Source organism: Oryctolagus cuniculus, chromosome 4 (genome assembly GCF_051225735.1).
Source record: "Oryctolagus cuniculus isolate XC-2025 breed Fujian yellow rabbit chromosome 4, ASM5122573v1, whole genome shotgun sequence".
In the NCBI taxonomy this organism is placed as follows: Eukaryota; Metazoa; Chordata; class Mammalia; order Lagomorpha; family Leporidae; genus Oryctolagus; species Oryctolagus cuniculus.
This window is the reverse complement of record NC_142870.1, coordinates 4945541-4967432: the sequence shown is the minus strand read 5'-3', so window position 1 is coordinate 4967432 and position 21892 is coordinate 4945541. Positions and strand designations below refer to the sequence as shown.

Sequence of the window (21892 nt, the reverse complement as noted above, 5' to 3'; positions counted from 1 at the left end):
CTCTGCTTGAGACCCTACAGTGTCTCCCCGTTTCACTTTGGCTAAGATATGAAACCTCTGGCAGGTGTTGGAGGCCCATCACGGCGAGGTACCTGCTCTGGGATGCTGTCCCTGCCCTGGCCCCACCAGGGTCCAGCATCCTGGCCTCCCCCTGCTAAATTCTGTCCCGGTTGTTGGTCCTGGCTTTGCTTCCTTCCTTCTGCCGCACCGTCTGTTCCACACGGACTCATCCTCGTGTGGCCATGCCCATCCGCCTGTGACCGCTCAGTGGGGCCCTCTCCTGATGTTCTTTTATAGCACTGAGTTCAGTGTGCACTTGGGCACATGGATAGGTGATGCAGTTTAATGCCTGTCTTGCCAGCAAACCGGAGCTGCATGAGGGCAGGCTGTAGACGTGTCTGGTTAGATCATCCTTAGAAGAGAGTGCTCTGTGCTGAACCCCTCGACTCAGCATGACTTCACGTCCCAGGTCTGTGTGTGTCAGTAAGGCCAGGTCTTCATTCCGTGTGATGACTTGTGGCTAGAGATCGTGCAGGTACTTCCAAGTCTGCCCGTGGAAGCTTGGGAGCTTCCCCTGCAACCACCAGGCTATGGGGCTGGAAACGAGGCATCTGAGGATCCTGGATCCCTGAATCACCAGGTGGAACGGGCCGCCTTACCACAAACACCTGTGTCGGGCTGTGTCCTCTGTGAAGCCACAAGGACATAGGAGATGTTTGCTTCAGCAGCCAGGGTTCCTGACTACACCCTAGATGCCTGCATGAAGCAGAACTTCACAATCGCATGGAAAACATGTGTTGTAACAAACAAACTATGCATGGATTCTAAATAGCTTGGCATCGGAAATAGTTAGGTTTTGATTCCACCTTCCCAGGATGTTCGCAAGTGCCTTGGCACAACAGGCACTCAGACCGATTTGCAAAATGACCAAATGCCATCTAGTCTACCCAGAGCAGGCCTGCCCCAGTGGACGTGGCCCGTTTTCCAGTGGCGTCCCCTCTGAGTGCGTCACATCCCACCGCGGTAGCCAGGCCGTTTCTGGCTATGTCTGGAGACGGAGCTTTGACAGCACAGGGTGGGAAGAGGCAAGGCTGTTGTTAACCCCACATCGTTTGCTGCGATTTCTTTCATCCACAGTGCAGTCCTAATTTCCAACAATTTCCTGATGATCACCATTTTCTCAGTGTTAGCGGGGGGTCGAATATCAGACCCGGAGGGTACAACAAAGATCTGCACCAACTGATTTTCCTTCCCAACAATGCACTTGTTTACTCTCTGTGTTGGTGTTTCAGTCCTTTTCCCTTCCTGTTTTATTCCGCCTATGGTTCCCAGCTATGGCATTACCAAGCATGTTATCAAGAACTCCTGGAGGTGAAATTGGAATCTCAGGATGTTTATTCTTCTCTTCCGGCTCCTGGAGGCCATGTTAGTAATAAATTGCCAGTCCTCTGTACTGCAGAATCAGGCGGCGTCTCCTGCTGGCCTGGACCTGTGATGTTCAGAAGCGGACTTACCCCGAGAACTAATTTAGGGGGCCGAGGACCCTGGCTGGAGGTAATTACCAACAGTGGAATCAAAATACCTCGTGCCTATCTGTGATTTTTTTTTTTTAAGGACCAGTCTACCGTCTCACTGTGAAGCCATCACGTTCCCTTTTAGGACCGATTTTCCTTTGGGGACTCCAATCTACTTTTGCTACTTAAGGGAGTTGTTTATAGCACTCTATCAATAGATGAGTAGCTGACAACTTTCTTACATTTGTGAGGGTCCTAGTGGCACAGACCACAACACAGACACTTCTCTTTAAGGAGCAGCGCCCCTGACTTTGATGGAAGCCGGGCTCCCGTGGGGAAATGCAGGTAGTGATTTTCACCTGCACAGGGAGGTCCATCCCCTAACTTCCCCCATGACACTCTGTGTTGTGGTCCCTCATCCCTAGTCCCATTGTACCTCTAGGGGAGTGCTTTTCTGATGCCCAGGGCAGGCTAACGGCTGCCCTATTTCTTGGACAGAAACGCGACATTTTGGTTTCCTTGATTTTTAGGGCATTGCAAGTTTGGTCACAGAAAGAATAGAGACTCAAAAATGCTTGCGCGACAATGGAGCACCAGGTTCTTTCCACCGAGGCGCACCTTTGGCTAACGGCTCTACCGTGATGATTTCGCTGCTGTTGCCTCTTCCGGCCGACGTCACGGCCACCACCCAGACGCTGTACTGACGGTTCCGACTCAGGTTGGGAATTCTGTAGGAAAATGAGTCAGGAGAGGCTTCAAACTCGCTGATCACCTGTGAGAGGAGACACAAATGTTCCCACATTCAAAGGAGCAAGCGCACACCTGGACTTTCTAAAGGGATGGGTATCAACACGTTATGTACCATAGCCTGAAAGCCGCCGCAGCCCTCCTCTGCAGTGTGCACCATGCTTCCTGAGTCTGGGCGACCCGTGGCCCCCTCTCCTCTCCACAACAGCCCTGATAGCCGTCAGCCAGTGACGCGACCTTTCATTCATGCCTCACGGCATTTCTGTCTGCAGCTATGATGGAGAAAGGAATTGGACTGAGCCTCCCACCTGCACTAACCCAAGAAGGCACAAAACACAGAGGGCGATGGTTCCAGAGCATTCCACACTGGGCGACCAATGGCCTCACCTCTGGAAGACGGGAAACGAAGCAGGTAAACCCTGCAATCGCAAGAGCTTTTACATGTTTCAGAGAGCTTCCAGCTCACGGCACAGGGAAAGGAAACCAGCAGGAGTCCAGTGGCCTCCTGGAGAGGTTGAGGAAGCACTGGGGGACTGGAAGCAGCCAGAGTTGCCAGGGAAGGCTATGGGGAGTGGGAGAGCTGTACAGAGAGAGAGGGAGAGGGAGAGGGAGAGAGGGGAGGGGGAGAGGGAGAGGGAGAGGGTGGGGGAGAGAGAGGGAGAGGGAGGGAGAGAGGGAGAGGCGGAGAGGGAGAGGGAGACAGGGGGAGGGGGAGGGTGAGAGGGAGAGGGAAAGTGAGAGGGTGGGGGAGAGGGGGAGAGAGAGAGGGATAGGGATAGGGAGAGGGAGAGGGAGAGGGAGAGGGTAGGGGAGAGAGGGAGAGAGAGAGGGAGAGTGAGAGGGAGAGGGAAAGTGAGAGGGGGAGAGGGAGAGAGAGGGAGAGGGGGAGAGAGAGAGGGAGAGGGAGAGATGGAGAGGGAGAGAGGGAGGGGGAGAGGGAGGGAGGAAGGGGGAAAGAGAGGGGAGGAGGAGGGGGAGGGGAGGGAGAGGGAACTGTGGAGAGCTAACAGGAGTCCTATCTGGGCACTGAGCTGAGCAGACCTGGGCACTCACAGCTCCTGGCACTCACAGTGCCTGGCCCACTGTGGAGATTCCGAGAGTGCCCGGGGCAGCACGTGCAGGTCTTGTCTCAAAGGTGGGGAATAATGAGCCCTGGACAGAGTACCACTTTAGTCCCACCTTAAAAAATCTTAAAGCAAGATTCAGAAAAGTCAAACGATTGCCAAGAGACTTAACTTCATCCCAGAAGAAAGACCAAGAATATCTGTAAAAGGTAAAGTTGACCAAGTTTTACACCCAATAAAATTTTTCCAGGTGTGAATAACCCAAGCATCCATCGATTGCTGAATGGACAGACACCACGTGTTGTGCCCAGACCATGGAGTATCATCCAGTCACAGAAGGGATACGTGCACGCCACAGCTTGGATTTATATGATTTATATGAAAAGCACTATGTTAAGAGAAACAAGCCAATCTTGAAGGAGCACAGATTTATGCTTTCCTGGACATGACATGTCCAAAATAGGCAAATCCCTAAAGAAAGAAGAAAGTGGACGACTGGCTGGGAGGGTCGGGAGGGGGAAGCAGAGTGTGGGGTGTCTGCCTGGTAGTGGCTCTGGGGTTTCTTTCTGTGACTGGCAGAGGATGTGGGTGATGAAAATGGTTTCCAACTTGAGGTGAGAGCTGCACAACACTGTGACCACACTAAAATCCGCTGCACTTCAAACGTGTGAATTTCATGGTGTGTGAATTGTATCTCCAGAAAGCCGTCTTGACGTCTGAATGCTGAAATGTTGGGAAAAGAACTCATTTAAATGAAGTAGTTCTATTGATCAAAATTGACCCATAATTGACACAGATACTAGATTTATGTAAACAAGGGAAATAAACACTGTTATAATTATATGAAAGCTGTAGTATACTGGTGTATATTAAAAATCTTAAGTAGATGCATGGATGATATGAAAAGACCCAAGTCAATCTCAGGGTGCACTATAATGTGTGTGATTAGAAAAAGCTACAGTAACAACTGATCAGACATTGTAGAAAAAGGATCAATGAACTTGACACATTGATAGATGAAAACAGATCTTTTTAGGAAAAGAGAATTTCAAGCAACTTAACAACTTAATTGTTGGAGACACTAAAAGAGAGGAGGGAGGCAGGACATTAAAAAAAGTATTCGAAGAAATTGTGGTGGTAAAAAAAAATCCAGATTTCATGAAAACTCTTAATGCATAGAGACAAGAATCTCAACAAAAATATTAAGAAAATTACAGGAAGGCACATCATACCCAGGCTGCTCAGCTCTGAAAGCAGATGGAGAAAGACACGCCGTGCATGAGGGAGCAAAGATAAGGCCAACAGCAGGGTTCATTCCAAAGGCCACCCACGTGGGAGTCCAGGGGCCATCTTGAAAATCTAACCTCAGACTCGGCTTTCAACATGCACATTTCAAAATGAAAGTGAAATAAAACCTTTTTCAGATTTATAAAAAGCTAAAACAATTGATGAGCTGCATATCCACACTACCAGAAATGTCAAAAGGATTCCTTTAGGAAGAAAGGAAATTATTCCAGACAGAAATACACAAAGAAATGGAGAACTAAAATGATCAGGACACAGATAAACGTGCATTTCTTATTATTTAAGTCTCATTGAAAGATAAGTGACCACAAAATAACAATGTAGTGTGCTTTTATTAACATTTATAAAGTTAAAATACATGACACCAACAGCACAAATGGAAGAAAAAACTGGAGTGTATTCTTCTAAGGTTCCTATACCATATGTGAAGTGTATGTTATCACCAAACAGTAGAGCCTTCAAAAGTAGACTATAAACTATGAATCCTAAAGAAACCATGGCCGGTTCAAGTCCTGGCTGCTCCACTTCCCATCCAGCTCCCTGTTAATGTGCCTAGGAAAGCAGTGGGGTGTGGCCCAAGGGGGAGACAAGGATGGAGGTCCCAGCTTCCAGCTCCTGGCTTCGGCTTGGCCCAGCCATTTGGGGACTGAATCAGCAAATGGAGGATCTCTCTCTCTCTTCCTCTCTCTCTCTCTTCCTCTCTCTAACTCTTCCTTTCAAACAAATACAGCTAAAAAAAAAAGTGAGGGATACATGTAGACCAAGACAGGTCACAATTCTTCTTTAATAAATCCTGTGGAGTACATGGAGCTGGTCACAATGCCAGACGGGCAGAGCAGTGGCGTAAGCCCAGGTTCTGGCCCCAAGTCCAGGATTCTTCCTCACTGAATTCTATACTTTCATAAAAAAAATCACTTCTTCATTTTTATATTTATTTGAAAGGCAGAGAGACAGAAAGAGTTCTTCTATCTATTAATTCACTCCCCAGTTGCCTGTAACACCCAGGGCTGGACCGAGCTGGAGCCAGGGGCACAAAACTCAATCCATGTCTTCCATGTGGGTGCCAGGGACCCCAGATCTACCTTAACTGTCAAAAATATCCTGTGCTCATTTGATAAGAAGTTAGGTCAGGGAATTGGCACTGTCAATAGTGCACAATGATTAAAGGAGGACTACAGAACCCTTACCCTAACCCTAACCCTAACCCCAACCCTAACCCTAACCTTAACCCTTACCCTAACCCTAACCCTAACCCCAACCCCAACCCTAACCCCAACCTTATAACCCTAACCCTAACCCTAGCCCCAACCCAACCCTAACCCCAACCTTATAACCCTAACCCTAACCCCAACCCCAACCCCAACCTTAACCCTAACCTTAACCCTAACACTAACCCTAAATATTCCATGCTCCTTTGATAAGAAGTTAGGTCAGAGGATTGGCACTGTCAACAGTGTCTGATGATTTAAGGGAGACCACAGAACCCTCGTACACCTGTGCATTGCCCTTCAATGCGCACCTGCATGTGTGGGTGCCTGCATTTGGTGCCACCTGTCCCTTCCCCCACAGCACTCCCATCCTGTCTGCACAGAATCATGGGAAAAACAGTCCCTCCGGAAGATCAGTGGGGATTTGGCTGGATTCCTGGCAAACCGAGGAAGCAATCCCGAGATTGTATGCACTTGTGTTTTGCAGTGTTCCCTTTGCAAATCATAACAATGGCTCTTAGTGAACATGAAGTACCAACAAAATACTAAAATGTGCTTATAAAATGCAGATTTTCTCTGTATAGAGTACTCAGTGTTTAGTTAAAATCCAGTACATATCCTGAGAGGTATAACTGGTCGATGATCACACCCAAAGTCTGTGTTTAATTTAATTATTGTCTGCAACATGAGTGCGAAATCAACAATAAAGCATGATTTTTTCATTTCAGCATTTATATACATGATTAACAGAGAGGGCCCGGCACTGTGGCGTAGTGGGTAAAGCTGCCGTCTGCAGCGCCAGCATCCCATGTGGGCGCCGGTTCAAGTCCCAGCTGCTGTACTTCTGATCCAACTCTCTGCTATGGTCTGGGAAAGCAGTGGAAGATGGTCCAAGTCCTTCGGCATCTGCACCCATGTGGGAGACCCGGAAGAAGCTCCTGGCTCCTGGCTTCGGATTGGCACAGCTCTGGCTGTTGTGGCCATCTGGGGAGTGAACCAGCGGATGGAAGACCTCCTTCCCTCCTCCTTTTGCCCTTCCCCTTCCCCCTCCCCCCTCCTTCTCCCTCTGGGTAACTCTGAATTTCAAATAAATAAACACATTTAAAAAAAGATTAAGGCCGGCGCCGTGGCTCAATAGGTTAATCCTCCACCTTGCGGCGCCGGCACACCGGGTTCTAGTCCCGGTCGGGGCGCCGGATTCTGTCCCGGTTGCCCCTCTTCCAGGCCAGCTCTCTGCTGTGGCCAGGGAGTGCAGTGGAGGATGGCCCAGGTGCTTGGGCCCTGCACCCCATGGGAGACCAGGAAAAGCACCTGGCTCCTGGCTCCTGCCATCGGATCAGCACGGTGCGCCGGCTGCAGCGGCGGCCATTGGAGGGTGAACCAACGGCAAGGGAAGACCTTTCTCTCTCTGTCTCTCTCTCTCACTGTCCACTCTGCCTGTCAAAAAAAAAAAAAAAAAAAAAAAAAAAAAAAAAAAAAAAAGATTAAGAGAGAACGGCAGTAAAAACTGTTTAGGAAAACTTCCTCCAGCTGAAATGGCAGATTCTCATGGACTGGGAACTGGGATGGCCAGCAAGGCTAAGCCACTTGATAGTCCCTATGGTTACCTGGGAAGCCCCACCCTGTCACCCCACCCTCTGACGCCAGCGTCTATTCCTCCAGTAACTGCCACAGGAGGCAGCACCCTCCCCGGCTCAGGAGAGGGTCGGGAAGAAAGCTGTAAGGATTGGAGAGCTGATTCATTTACTTGAGTAGCTGTGACTGGGTATGAAACGTGGCTGTTCTTTTCTTCTTGGACTGCGATCAATGGCCTTAAAGGTGAGGGTACTTCCAAAGATGTCACTCTCTTCTTTCCTAACAAGAGAGGAGAGGCTACCTATACAGGATTGGTTGGTTATGACGTTTTACCAACCGTCCACGCCGGGGCTCCCAAAAGCACTGGGACAGAGGGAGGACTAGTCTCTTGAGAGATGTCTGTGTGTCTTTCCTTGGGGCTATGACTGCCAAGGAACCAATGTGGAGAGCTGAGAAGCGAAGCTTGTTAAGAAAGGGCCCCAGGGTGGGGGCAGGCCAACTCTAGAGGGGGGAGCCTGGATCGCTGCTGGGAGGAGGCTGGGACTTGGGTCACTCCTGGGGTGGGCAGGGGTAGGGACCGTAGAAGAGGGAATAAGACTGGCTCTCTGGGGAGGGATGTTCCCAGGTATCACAGGCGTCCCGTGGAGGGGCACACTGAAATGATCCGACGTCGATTCTAAACAGAAGCTCCCAGCGATGGATGGTGTATAACTCAACCACTACTGGCCCTTTAAAGAGGAGGTGACAGGTAAGAACAGAGGTGAGCTACATGGACCAACTAATCAGAGGTAGAGAGGCAAAGGTATTTGATGAAATCCTTCTCCTTAGCATATGTTCAGAAATGCTTGGTGGGAGAAGGAGGGGTTGTGAACATTGCTTCCTTGTGAAATGTTTTGCTCAACATTTGCATATAAGTGACCATGGCAGAGGCTATATTTACATCTCATTAATTAGGCAGCAGGTTTTCAAACACAGCACCCTAACAGCACGTAAGACCTCTTCCCTGTGTGCATTTCATTAGGCGATGCTCAATGAGAAGAGCTTGCTTTTATTTCTGGATTTCTCCTGATACGCTAGCGAGGTCGCTACATCAAAGACTGGGGAGCATTTAACAAGGATGGAGAGGAATAAAATACAGCCTCATTACCAAGGGCAGCAAGATGAAACACGGGAACGCCAAGAAAGACAAATGCACAGTGTAAGGTCTTGGGGATTAACGAACCAAATATGGCAGAAGCGGAAATTTATGATGACACCAGAAAGGTACTTTTGTGCAGATTTAAATATTTAAGTATCTGGAGCTTTAATTTTCATCTAGCAGATTTTTTTTAAAAAACTTCTAGTCATAGCTTTTTAAAAAAGACTTTTTTCTATTTTTTTTTTAAACCTTATTTGAAAGGCAGAGATACAGAAAGAGAAAGAGACACAGAGAGAGATGGAGGTCTTCCACCTGCTGGTTCACTCCCCAAATGGCCTCAACAGCTGTGGCTGGGCCAGGCTGAAGCCAGGAGCCTGGAGCTTCTTCTGGGTCTCCCATGTGGGTGCGGGAGCCCAACTGCTTGGGCCATCTTCCACTGCTTTCCCAGGTGCATTAGCAGGGAGCTGCATTGGAAGTGGAGCAGCTGGGTTTGGAACCAGCACCCATATGAAAGATTGGTGTTGCAGGCAGAGGCCTAACCTGCCACGCCACTGTGGGGGTGGGGCGTTCCCCATTTGGTAGATTTCTAATTCTCGTCTCATTTTCTTTGGAGTTAAGACAGGGGTTACCAGCCACTCTGGATTTCTTAATGTCTAAGTGTGGATTGGTCTTTGAATAGGCTTCCAGGATTGGCCTAAGCATTTGTTTTAAGGGAAGACCGCAGACTACTCTGTAACCCGTGGACATCCACAAGGGGTCAACACTGCACATCCTAGGGGTCAGATATGTGGCTCAAGTGGGTTTGTTTCTTGCTGAAATTCTGCCCTGTGACTCATTGTTAATTCTGGGCCCGGCACTGTTGGGAGTAAACAGGACTTTTATGAACTGGGGTTTCCAATTACTCTGCACCTATCACCAGTTCCTGTTAGCCATCTGAGATAACCCTCTTCTCGCTCCTTGACTCTCAAATCCAGCATGTGTTACCCATCAATCTCTTCTGCATGAAATGAGCCCTACGAGGCAGCCATGTGGCTTCTTTCCTGGGCCACCTGAGATGGTGGCGTGATGAGAGCCAGGGCCTCTCTTAGCTGATGTCACGCTACAAGGGTCTTCAGAGCAGTCCTGGGGGAAGACTTGGGACTTGAAACACAACGAGAGCCATGGCCGACATCTCCGAACCAACGCTGCGCTCATCGTCTTTACTGTGGGAGGCAGAGAGGGGAACACGGACACCCTGCTGCGTGGGGGTGTGAGGGCCGTGATACCAGGGTCAGCCCCGTGAACCTGGGGGACCACCGTCCTCTTCCGTGGCTGTGGTAGGAAAATCTGGGCCAAAGCTCTCAGCACTAAGCCTCAAAACGCAGAAGCTCATGAATAATCCCTTAGCTGAAATTCACAGTCGTTGGGGCCGGCGCTGTGGCACAGCTGGTTAAGTGTCTGCTTGTGACTTCAGCATCCCATATGGACACTGGTTCGAGACCCGGCTGCTCCACTTCTGATCCAGCTCCCTGCTAGTGTGCCTGGGAAAGCAGTGGAAAATGGCCCAAGTGTTTGGGTCCCTGCGCCCACGTGGGAGACCCAGAAGAAGCTCCAGGCTCCTGGCTTCAGCTTGGTCCAGCCCCAGCCATTGTGGCCATTTAGGGAGTGAACCGATGGATGGGGAGATTGATATCTCTCTCTCTCTCTCTCTCTCTGTAACTCTGCCTTTAAGTAAATAAAAAAAAAAAATCATAGTCATTTACTGAGTTGAGCCCTGGTGTATAGATTATAAGGTAAATTCCTTCCCCCAAGGAATAGGAAACATTGACTTGATGAACAGCAGGTTACCTTAAAACGAAGCGTAGTGTGCTTCTAAGACCAATTCCTACTAAAACCTAGAAATAGAATCATTTGAATTCCCTTTGTAAAACTACCCCTGCCCTCACTGAGGACACAGATGACTATCTGCCTGGGAAAAGAAATGAAAACTTCACGCATTCGATTTAAAAATAGACTCACAGCAACATTTTACGAGACGCCTGGCATGTCTGCCTCCCCAAATTATATCCAGAGTGGAAAATGCAGCCGGGGTATAAATCTGACACTCCTAAGCCAGGCTGCTCACACGCTGAGCGCCCGGCGGGCCAGGGTGGCTGCTTCAGGCCCGCTGCACACAGTCCTGGATGTCCAAGGGTCTCACCAGTGCCCGCGTCGAACGAGTAAGGACTGACTGGCAGAAGGCTTGTCTTTCCCTCGTACTACAGGGTCACCCAGGGACTGGCACTGCCTCAAGCCACCGTCTGTGAACTGGCACTCCATATTGGAGTGCCACTTGAGGCTCAGCAGCTCCACTTCTGATCCAGCTCCCTGCTCATGCACCTGGGAAAGCAGCGGAAGTTGGCCCAAGTGCATGGGCCCCTGCACCCAGGTGGGAGACCTGCATGGCGTTCCAGGCTCCTGGCTTCAGCTTGGCCCAGCCCTGGCCATTGCAGCCATCTGGAGAGTGAACCGAAGGATGAAGATCCCTTGCCCCCCCCCACCCATTATGGCTTTCAAATAAATGAATTAAATCTTAAAAAGATCAAGGAATGAAAAGCTTAGGAGCAGCGTCTTCAGACCCATTTTCATCACATGATTACTTCTGCCTTCTGGTGCCGTAATATTTTTTCTTTCTTATGTAAGACTTTTTGCCAAATGGTATGACCACTTCAAATGCTCTCTGAGAATTTCTAGAACACTAGATGTTTAGCCAATAATTGCCAAAGTCATTTCCAAATCCCTCAACAGGTGAACTTGCAGGGCCTGAGGTGCCCTCCATTCACGCGTCTTTCTCGGCCCCTCCTTGGCTCCACTGTGCGTGAGGGCCTTGCGTGTGCCACTGTCTCTCTCCCAGAGGAGGCCTGACCTCTCCCTTCCCTCTCTGAATCCCCCATTGCAGGAGCCAGCAGCCACCAACCCAGTAGCTGGAGTGGACTGCAGAAATGCTTGTGGGAGCTGGCACTGCTTGTGACACTGGTGTCCCGCATTGGAGTGCTGCTCTGAGTTCTGGCAGCTTCACTTCTGACCCAGTTCCCTGCTAATGCACCTAGGAAAGCAGCAGAGGATGGCCCAAGTGTTTGGGCTCCTGCCAACCACATGGACGACCCACACGGAGTTCCAGGCTCCTGGCTCGGGCCTGGTCCAGTCTGGGGTTGTGACAGCCATTTGGGGAGTGAGCCAGTGGATGGAAAGTTCTCCCTCCCTCTCCCTCTCCCTCTCTCCCTCTCCCTCTGTCCCTCTCATCCACTCTTCCTTTTGTCCTCTCTCCCTCTCTCCATCATCCTTTCAAACATATAAATATATAAAGAAAATGGGAAAAATTCCCGTATTAAATGAGTTTAATAATGACCTTGAAATGATTTGAATGCAGTAGAAAATCTGTAGAAAAGACTACAAAGTCACAGGTTGCTCAGAACAAATTATTCAGCCTGATGGCTATAAAAAGAATTCCACTTAAAAAATTTCAATTAACTTTTTAATGAAAAACTAATTCTATCAAAGAAATATGGTGCTTTAAAAAGCCCTGATATCTAATTATGAACTTGCGATTTTTTAAAAGACTTGAATGCTCTGGTTTTGAAGACAGAATGTTCACAGCAGTGATTTTAAAAAACTCCCCCACAGCAGAATAAGCAAAATGGGTTTCTCTTTTAATTAAAGGGAAATAACACTTTCAGAACCCATGAAATCTTCCTGTTGGGTGGCAGGAAACTGGCTGAAATTCCATTATGCATGACCAGTTAGCTGGATCCGTGGAGGGATCTTTGGATTCCTGTGCAGGAAGCATTTGGAGCCAAGGTCCACTTCACTCTTGCATCTCTACAAGGAGAGTCTGGGATGGCGCAAAGATCTCCCAGAGGCAGAGGCTGGCCACGTCCGCGTGCGTGGGAAGGATGGCGCGTGAGAGCCACGTCTCCCGTCTCGGGCAGGCTCGCTCTTCCCCTCTGACCGCAGCTGTATCACCTTGTGTGTGCCTGCTGACGGCTTTTTGAAAAGCTCTTCCCCTATAAAAGAGTTTTGCTTTCTGGCATTCTACATATAAGTCATAGAGTGTGTTACCAGTGAGTTAAAGATTGTATCCAGACTCGGCAGGAAGGAAACATATTTCCTGTTGTGGTTTAGAATGGCGGGCTGCTCATTTGGCCAGGCAGGCACCAGGGTGCCCCTCCTCCCCACACTCTGGCCTCACCCCTTCCCCACTGCCATCCCTCCTGCAAGACTCATCACCTGTCTGTCCAAGGTGCACTGTCCATCTCACTTGAGGGCTGCCCCCTCTTCAACAAACCCAGCACAGAAGACTTCCCACATGTAAGAAACATCAGAAAGACTATCCTAGTAATGGAAACAATACATGCGTAATGCATAGTATTGGGAAAAAAAACAGCAATTCCATGACTGTAACAAAAAAAATATTTGAAGCCAGCTTACTTCCCTCAATAGCACATGTCTGTGTCAACAGCCAAGTCAAAGATGTTCTCAAAGCTAGACTCCTGCAAATGCTCAGAAAGCCAGTTACCCAAAGGGCATTTTAGCAAAACAATAGGAACGATGCCAAGATCAGTGGTTGCAGGGGGTAGGATGGAGGGAGCAAGGATTTCCTTTCCCTGTATAAGACTTTTTTTTTTTTTTTTTTTGCCAGTAAATAAGATAGGATTAGTCACAATGGTTGCAGTATGAAGAATTTAAAGGAAGGCTTTTTTAAGACAATAAAACTGTTCCATTGGTGCTGGCACTGTGGCACAGCAGGTTAAAGCCCTGGTCTGCAATGCTGGCGTCCCATGTGGGTGCTGGTTTGAGTCCTGGCTGCTCCACTTCTGATCCAGCTCCCTGCGAATGTGCCTGGGAAAGCAGTAGAAGATGGTCCAGATACTTGGGCCCCTGCCACCCATATGGGAGACCTGGAAGAAGCTCCTGGCTCCTGACTTTGGATCGGCCCAGCTCCTGTTGTTGCAGCCATTTGGAAAGTGAACCAGCAGATGGAAGACACCATTCTCTCTCTCTCTCTCTCTCTCTCTCTCTCTACCTCTACCTCTATCTCTACCTCTACCTCTCTCTGTAACTCTGACTTTCAAATAAATATTTTTAAAGATTTATTTATTTATTTGAAAGTCAGAGCTACACGCAGACAGAAGGAGAGGCAGAGAGAGAGAGAGAGGTCATCCAATTGGCTGCAACGGCCAGAGATGGGCCAATCCGAAGCCACGAGCGAGGAGTTCCTCCAGGTCTGTCATCAGGTACAGATTGGGCCATCCTCTGCTGCTTTCCTAGGCCACAGTAGAGAACTGGATCGGAAGTGGAGCAGCCGAGAGTCCAAATGGGATGCAGGCACTGCAGGCAGCGCCTTTACCCGCTATGCCACATCGCTGGCCCCATAAAATAAACCTATTGAAAAAAACAACTGCTCAGCTGGCGCTGCGGCTCACTAGGCTAATCCTCTGCCTGCAGCGCTGGCACACCGGGTTCTAGTCCCGGTTGGGGCGTCAGTTCTGTCCCGGTTGCTCCTCTTCCAGTCCAGCTCTCTGCTGTGGCCTCGGAAGGCAGTGGAGGATGGCCCAGGTGCTTGGGCCCTGCACCCGCATGGGAGACCAGGAGGAAGCACCTGGCTCCTGGCTTCAGGTCAGTGCAGCGCCTGCTGTGGCAGCCATTTGGGGGGTGAACCAACAGAAGGAAGACCTTTCTCTCTGTCTCTCTCACTCTCACTGTCTAACTCTGCCTGTCAAAAACCAAAACCAAAACCAAAACCAAAACCAAAAACAAAACCCCCCCCTCCCAAAAAAAAACAAAAAAACAAAAAAAAACAACTACTCTGTGACACTGTGACAGTGGTTCCATGACGTTGCTCATTTGTCCAAACCCACAGAGTGTACAACACTGGAAGTAGACTCTAAGGGAAACCACAGATTCTGGGTGATGGTGACAGTCAAGGGCAGCCCATCAACTGGGACAAATGACAAATGCACCCCTCTCAGGGCGGGGGGGGGGGGGGAGGCCGTGCATGTGAGGGTAGGGGGTGGCTGGGAAAATCTCAGGACCTTCTGCTCATCTGAGAACCTGAATGTGCTCTAAAAATAAAGTTTAAAAATAAATTTGTGGAGGGCAATGCTCACGAATCTGTAAGCAACAGAGAAGTCCATTCCGGCGGCCTCTGCCTGCTCTCTGGTGTGAGGAAGGCATCCCAACTCCAGGCTCTTGTTGGAAGTTCACCTGACAAGCTGGGCTAGCAATCTTGTGAGCCAGCCTCCAAGGAGACCTCCGGTTTCTATAAGGAAACGCCCCTTTCCCCTTGCCCTGGAAATCGCAAGGTCAGGCTCAGGAGGACAGAACACCACCATTCTCATCCATGATAGCAACTGATGGTACAGCACAAGAAGACTAGAATTCACAACGCCTGAGCGGTTATTGGCTGGCTTACTGAGACAGGTTAGGAGGGGAGAAGGCGAGCTTTAAAGCATGAGCTTGGGGCTGGCAGTGTAGGGCAGGTGTTAGGACACTGCCTGCAACACTGGCATCCCATATCAGGGCACTGGTTCGAGTCCCAGCTGCTCTGCTTCTGACCCAACTCCCTGCTAGTGTGCCTTGGAGAGACAGTGGAAGATGGTCCAAGTGTCTGGGCTCCTTCCACCCATGTGGGAGACCCAGAGGGAGTTCTGGGCCCCTGACTTATGAAAGATAACAGACATCAGACATCTCACAAGCAGCAGCAAATCACAGCATAAAGAATTAACGACGTAGCGCGGTGTTTCATTAGGACCTGCCCTGAATCGGGAGGCAGCCCCAAGGGGACGTTTTCTGAGAGGTTGTGTAAACCCAGGGCTGACTTTCATGTCTGTGAGGCGTCTCTGCCGCTTGTCTCTATGAAATCTTTCCCTGTTTCTTCCCAGCTACAGAATTCTGTGGCCGGAGGCTGAGGGTGGCATCGTGGGTGGCTGATCACAGGGCAGAGAGAGCCTGGCCTGTGCCTCCCATGTAAACAGCACGCAGCTCTCAGAGACGTGATGAGCTGTGTATGCACAAAGGTTCCAGGTTTGCAGGTGCAGAAGTGGGAGGCCCAGGATGCAGACTGGACCACTGAGGAGCCTTTCCACGCCGTGATCTAAAAGCACAGGTGGTTGATCTAAATCCTTCCAGGATAGAAAGTATCCCAAAGCAGACAGCACACTTTCCTGCCTAATTAAACAGCAACTTCATTATGCAATTGAACCCCCCGTGGAGGACTCAGGGTCACAATCCACAAAATTTAACTCAACACGGCAGGTGCCAAACGGGCACTGTGGCAGCACCACTCTGGGTTTTGTGAAGGCACCGCGGTGACCGACCACGGTTCCTGCACTTAAAGAACACCTTAGTCATGCAGCGACCAGCCCCTGCCCAAGGCTGGAAAGAATACAAAAGACCACGGTTCCCTCGCTGAGGCAGGGTGGGGCTGGGTTCCAGGGAAGGCGATGAGCTACTGCGGAGTGAGCTGAACCCAAGCTCAGCGGTGGGTTCCGACAGCACCTGCACCCCGCCCCCCAACACTGCAGGATCCTGGCCATACTGCACAGCATCACAGGTTGTCAGGTGTAATAAATATAAATTTTGTTTATACACTTTTGTCCTTTGTATACTGGATTGTAATGATAACGTGTCTTATGGTAGATCATGAAAAAGGCAAAAAAAAAAAAAACAAAAACTTGAATATAAAGCCCTTAGCTCACGGGGACTGCATTCAACTAGTAATTAAAATGGCAGAGTAGGGGCCAGCGCTGTGGTGCAGTGGGTTAACACCTGGCCTGCAGTGCCTGCATCCCATATGGGTGCCAGTTCAAGTCCCGGCTGCTTCTCTTCCAATCCAGCTCTCTGCTGTGGCCTGGGAAAGCAGTAGAAGATGGCCCAAGTCCTTGGGCCCCTGTACCCACTTGGGAGACTTGGAAGAAGCTCCTGGCTCCTGGCTTCGGATCAGCGCAGCTTTGGCTGTTGTGGTCATTTGGGGAGTGAACCAGCAGATGGAAGACCTCCCTCTCTGCCTCTGCCTCTGACTCTGCCTCTCTGTAACTCTTTCAAATAAATAAAATAAATCTTTTAAAAAATGGCAGAGTAAAAACAATAGCATATGAGTTGAGCTTTAAAGAAAAAGCAGAGGGAGAAAGGCCAGGAGAAGAATACAGACACATACATGCACGCACATGTACATGCACACACATGTGCATATTAACACGTGTGTGTACACATGCAGCGCACAGGCAGGCCCACACATCTGAGACATAGCACGGCTTAGCTGTTGCATGGGGGAAGGTGAGTAGAACATGAGATTGGACAGGAGCTGGATGGATCGTGGCAATCTATGTGGGTCGCACTGAAGATTTTGCACACTCTTTAGATACAGTGAGAAATCCTCTGAGAAGGTGGCCCATGGGTGTGGCGTGCTCAGACTGAGGACAACCGTGGTGGTGATGCGGGCAATGGCAAGGCTCCTGCCTCGGTTTTGCTTCCCTGGTGAGGACCACAGCTATGGCAGCGGGTAGGGCAGGAGAGGAGAGGGTTTTGCAGGGGGGGAATCCATGGGGTACAGTGGTCCCTCGCAGATTTGTGTCTGCAGGTCAGAAGACCCTTTCTGTCCCCTGATTCACCTGTAAAATCCTTCTTCTCCCGCAAGCCAAAGCCACGGTCCTGCTCCAAGAAGCTTCTCTGACCCTGCTGCTGGAGTAACCCCCGGGCACTGCTCCCGTGTCTGCTCTGCTGTCCTCTGGCACAAGGCACGGGACAGCGACCCCTGCTGACAAGTTGCTGCAGGTCCTTAGGACTCCTGGGTGCAAGTTGGAGTTGGACTTCCTGGCTCCCTTGGGGTTGGTGTGGCCAGTGACAAGCGGTTTGTGCCGGAGCTCTGGGATTCTCTCTCCCTCTGCCATAAAGCCTGCACGCGTCCCTCCTGGAGCGAAGACGACACGAAGCAGACCATCTAGCACAAGTCGCGGTGGGCACGGACTGGTGTTGGTGCACATCCCTGAGCCTTTGACTTCACCTGTTAGGCTTCTCTCAACAGCTACATTTCAGAGCCCAGCACAGTACTTCACACGTACACAGGAGGACTTCACACACTTGTAGAAAATAGAGCTAAAAGATAAGTCTAGGAGTGGGCATTTATCCCACTGCTTAAGACGCCCACGTCTGGTATCGGAGGACCCAGGCTCTATGGCTAGTTCTGACTCCAGCTTCCTAGCAATGCAGGCCCACCCTGGGTGACAGCGGTGATTGCCCAAGTGGCTGGGTCCCTGCCACCCACATGGCATCCTCTACTGGGTTCCCGGCTCCTGGCTTCCCCCTTGGCCCAGCACTGGCTGTCCGGGGGATGGGCATTTTCAGTCTGTCTGTCCATCTTACTCTGTGTGTCTCTCAAATAAATATTTTTTGAAAGAGATGCTTACGTGAGTGCAAAATATTTTTGAAGTCCTTGTGCAAGGGAGTTCCTGAAAAACAGGCTTTATGGAAAAACCATGCGTGGATTCAAAATGTTTTTGCACCAAAACAAATTTTAAGAAAAGTTGTCTCAAAATTAATTTTCGTATGATTTGAAAGACAGAGACTGAGAGATTTTTCCATCAGTTGGTTCACTCCCCTGGATGGCTGCAACAGCCAGGGCTGGGCCAGGCTGAAGCCAGGAGTCGGGAGCCCCACTGGAGTTGCTCACATGGGTGGCAGGGAGCCGTCACCTGCTGCCTCCCAGGTGTGCCCTTAGCAGGAAGCTGGATTGGAGGCAGAAGTGGGCCTGGACCCCGGGCGCTTCAATGTGGGGTGTGGGTGTCCTAACTGAGCTGTCCTCCTAAACACACACTCTACAAACTTCTTCTCGTTTTCCCGTGACCTTTTGGCTGTGCTTTTGTGTTTGTGGCACACATGAGTACACGTCTGGGTGAGGGATCCGAAGGTGAGTAGAGAGGGAGGAAAGGAACCAGGGTGTCTCTAAGGCTTCTTATCGGAGCACCAGGGCTACGGTTAGACCATTAACCAGGCTAGGGAGAGGAAGGGAAGGGGGAGGCCAGGACGCCCTGGGTTCTGGGCACGTCGGCTGTCAAGTGCTTGTGGGGTCTCTCTGAGGGCTCCGATGCCGGATGCCGGAGCCGTGTGAGGCTGCTGGGTCCTCTACGGTTGTCAGGATGACGATGAAACCTGTGGAGCCCTAACTTCACACAAGAGTGAAATGGGGGAGGGGTGTAGATGCAGCGACTCCCACAGACTGTCGAGAAGCGGAGGAGGAACACGGGAAAACACCTGCCTCGGAGCACAGGGGTAGGCAGCAGGGGGCGCCACAGAGGGCAGGGAAGAGGACGGAACGGAGGCTCGGCAGAAAGGACTTTCAATGTTAACAACTTAGGACAGCAGGCTCTGCTGCAACCACACACAGTTGACAGGTGGCTGGGCGAAGCCCCCTGGTGACTGCTGAGAGTGAACACCCCGGTCGAGCTAGATCCATGCGGTTCTGTCTTTACCTCCCGAGGCTCTTGCATTGGGGTGCTCTGCAGCCACCGGGGCGTCTCCCCGTTATGTCCTTATTCAGTGCAGGCTGGCAGGGCTGCGAGGTAGCACACCGCTGCTTTCCTGGATTGGAAGCTGTGGGTCTGGGCACAGGGGGCCTCGCGGCTCCCAGACACCATTGAGCTCACTTGTGGGGCTACGACCGGGAGAGCTTAGTCTTCTTCCTCTGGAGCAGAAGAGAACGGTTCTATTTTCCTTGGTTGCTCCGCCACACTTGGGAGCCCCTCTCACGTGCAGGGAGCCGTCACGTGATCATCTGAACGAGGGATGAGTGACGGGCATGGCAGCTCTGACGGACAGTTTTAGGCTTTCTGATTCTATTCTTCATTAATGAGAAGTCTGTGCTGCCTAATGTCACATATCTGAGCTCTGTGGAAATGAGTTGAACCTGTGACACTGATGATCTCTGTCTCCTCGTGCCTTCTAATGCATGCGATGTTTCTGAGACCTCCCTGCAATCGCGGGGAGCGTTCAGCAAGAAACGCACCTTCCCGGCTTGTTATCTGGGGTCTTCGTGCTTCATCGTGTACAGTGATTGGTGAACTGATCATTCCAATCACCAGATAGTGAGATTAAGAGCCAGAATCCACAAATTACAGGGATGAGGCCCGCATCAAGGGGATTTTTGGATTTTGCTGCCTGAGCCTCCAGCTGGGAGGTGGATGTCTTGCTGCTTGTGCGGGACCGGGTTTTCAGCCAAGCCATCATTGGATGCCTTGACGACGAAGGTGACTGGCCTGCACCATGAAAAGCCCCACATTCTAATGTCTTGTGCTCAGCTGGAGAGAACACCACGGAACAAGTGGCGATCATTAGACGATATACTTTCCCTATTAAGAGCAAAAAAGCCTGTCTTTGAGCGAGGTTCTTCCTGGGGGTGGGAGACGAGAGAAGCCGACATCGGCATGGAGGTTACTAAAGGACACTTGGGAAGCAGATCAAATTGTAGGGCACTGCGTGTCCTCATTTATCCTCCCATGCTCCACATTCAGCTATGAAATCGTTTCAAAGAGGGAAAAAAAAATGTGCGCGTGAGGAGCAAGGGAAACACAGAGCTCACACTGCCCCCTGGTGTCCATCCTACACACAGGCAGAAATGCACACGCCCCAGAAAACCCAACAGCAGGTGCTTTTCCAACCTAAAGCTAAATCATAGCGGGGAACAGTGGGAAACAGCTCCCTTTTCAGTAATCGAGAGTTAACTACATATCAAAACCCAATAATATATGCCACACTGATCTCTGTGGAGAAGTGTGTTCCTTCTGTCTGATCTTGACTCGTAACAGTGTCATTTTATGGAGGACTCAGGCCTGTGGTTTTAGATGCTGTTTGAAGTGGATGAACAGCGCCATGGCCCCAGAGATGGAGTGAAACTGCTCCTGGCTCCCCACTCTCTTCTGAGGCCGATGTTGGGGTTCCAGACCTCACCGGGCTCTGAGCAAGCATCAATATTCGCACATCTGTAGCACCTGTAGCCTGGTCGCAGGCAGGGGGTGCTGGGGGGGGGGTGCAGAACAGCACAAGTGTGGGAGAAGTCCAGCAGTTCCTGCCGCCCACCCTCCCTGGCCAGGGTGGTCTCACTGCTGTCATATCTGAACGGCTCTCGTTGAGAAGTCGGGCGTGAGTCCAGGTCTGCGGGCTGGGCATGAAGACGCAGTGGGGATCTCCAGGGACTGCTATCCACTCCGCCTTCCAGTGTTGGACCATCCCTTCAGGACAGGTAACTCTTCTATGTCTTCTTCCGTGTAATTCCTGAGTGTAGACGGAGCCCAACCTGGCCACGGCATCTCCAGGTAGGGGGTCACTCCCAGAGGCATCGGGCACCACAGACTCATTTCAGAAGGAGCCGGGCTGAGGTTTTGGCTGAGAGATGAAGAAGAGGCTGAGAAGACAAAGTAGAGGAAGCTGCGGGGTCCTCCACCTTGCTGGGGTCCTGACAGCTCGTGGGAGGCCACGGAGCAGACGTGAGCCCCACAGCAAACGGACACAGAGTAAGAATGAAGAAGCACAGAGACGCTGGGGGAAAATGGGTCCTCGGACCCCTGTCCATTTACATCTTTGCTTCCAAGGCAGAGGTGCCACGGCTGACACACGTGGATCCTTTGGCCCAGGGTGCACCTGCTGAGCTGTGCACTCACCCTCCCCTGGGGTCCCGGCTCACAGTCCACACTCGCTGTCAGGGTGCCCTGGACCTCGGGGCCCTCCGTAGGCTCTGGACTTGGGAAGATGCATCTCTCTGATCCAAAGACTCATTAGAGGAGCAGGTCAGGAATATTATTCAGCCTTGAAAAGGAGAGACACCCTGATACACACTCCAACAGGGATGCCTCTTGAGGACATTATGCTCGGCGGCATAAACCAGTCAGGAAAGACGAGAGCTGTAGGATCTGAGGTTCCTGGCAGATTCCAGCTCACAGACAGAAAGGAGTGGGGGTTGCTGGGGCTGGAGAGGGGAGATGGGGAGTCGGCATTTAATGGGGACATAGTGTCAGTTTCTAGGAGTGGGTGTGCATCACTGTGATCGGACCTAACACCTCCAAACCATACACCTTCTTTGTTGTTCATTTCAAAAGCATGGAGACAGAGAAGAGAGAGAGAGACAGGGAGGGAGGGAGAGAGGGAGAGAGGGAGAGAGGGAGAGGGAGAGGGATGGAGGAAGAGGGAGAGGGAGGGGGGAAGAGAGAGACAGGGAGAGGGAGGAATAGGGAGGGAGGGGAAGAGAGACAGGGAGGGAGGGAGGGAGGGAGAGAGAGAGACCGGGAGAGGGAGGGAGAGGGAGGGAGAGGGAGGGATAGGGAGGGAGGGGAAGAG

At 50.8% G+C, this 21892-nt stretch overlaps 1 protein-coding gene across 4 annotated transcripts in view; it reads right to left on the bottom strand.

Moving 5' to 3' along the window:
* DSCAM (DS cell adhesion molecule) overlaps positions 1–21892 on the bottom strand; it is a 718036-nt gene that overhangs the window by 69450 nt on the left and 626694 nt on the right. For all 4 annotated transcript variants that reach the window (XM_089330520.1, XM_070071799.2, XM_089330521.1 and 1 more), the window contains one exon: positions 2133–2286. In XM_089330520.1, coding sequence (XP_089186646.1) covers positions 2133–2286 — 154 coding nt within the window. The remainder of the gene's footprint in view (positions 1–2132; positions 2287–21892) is intronic.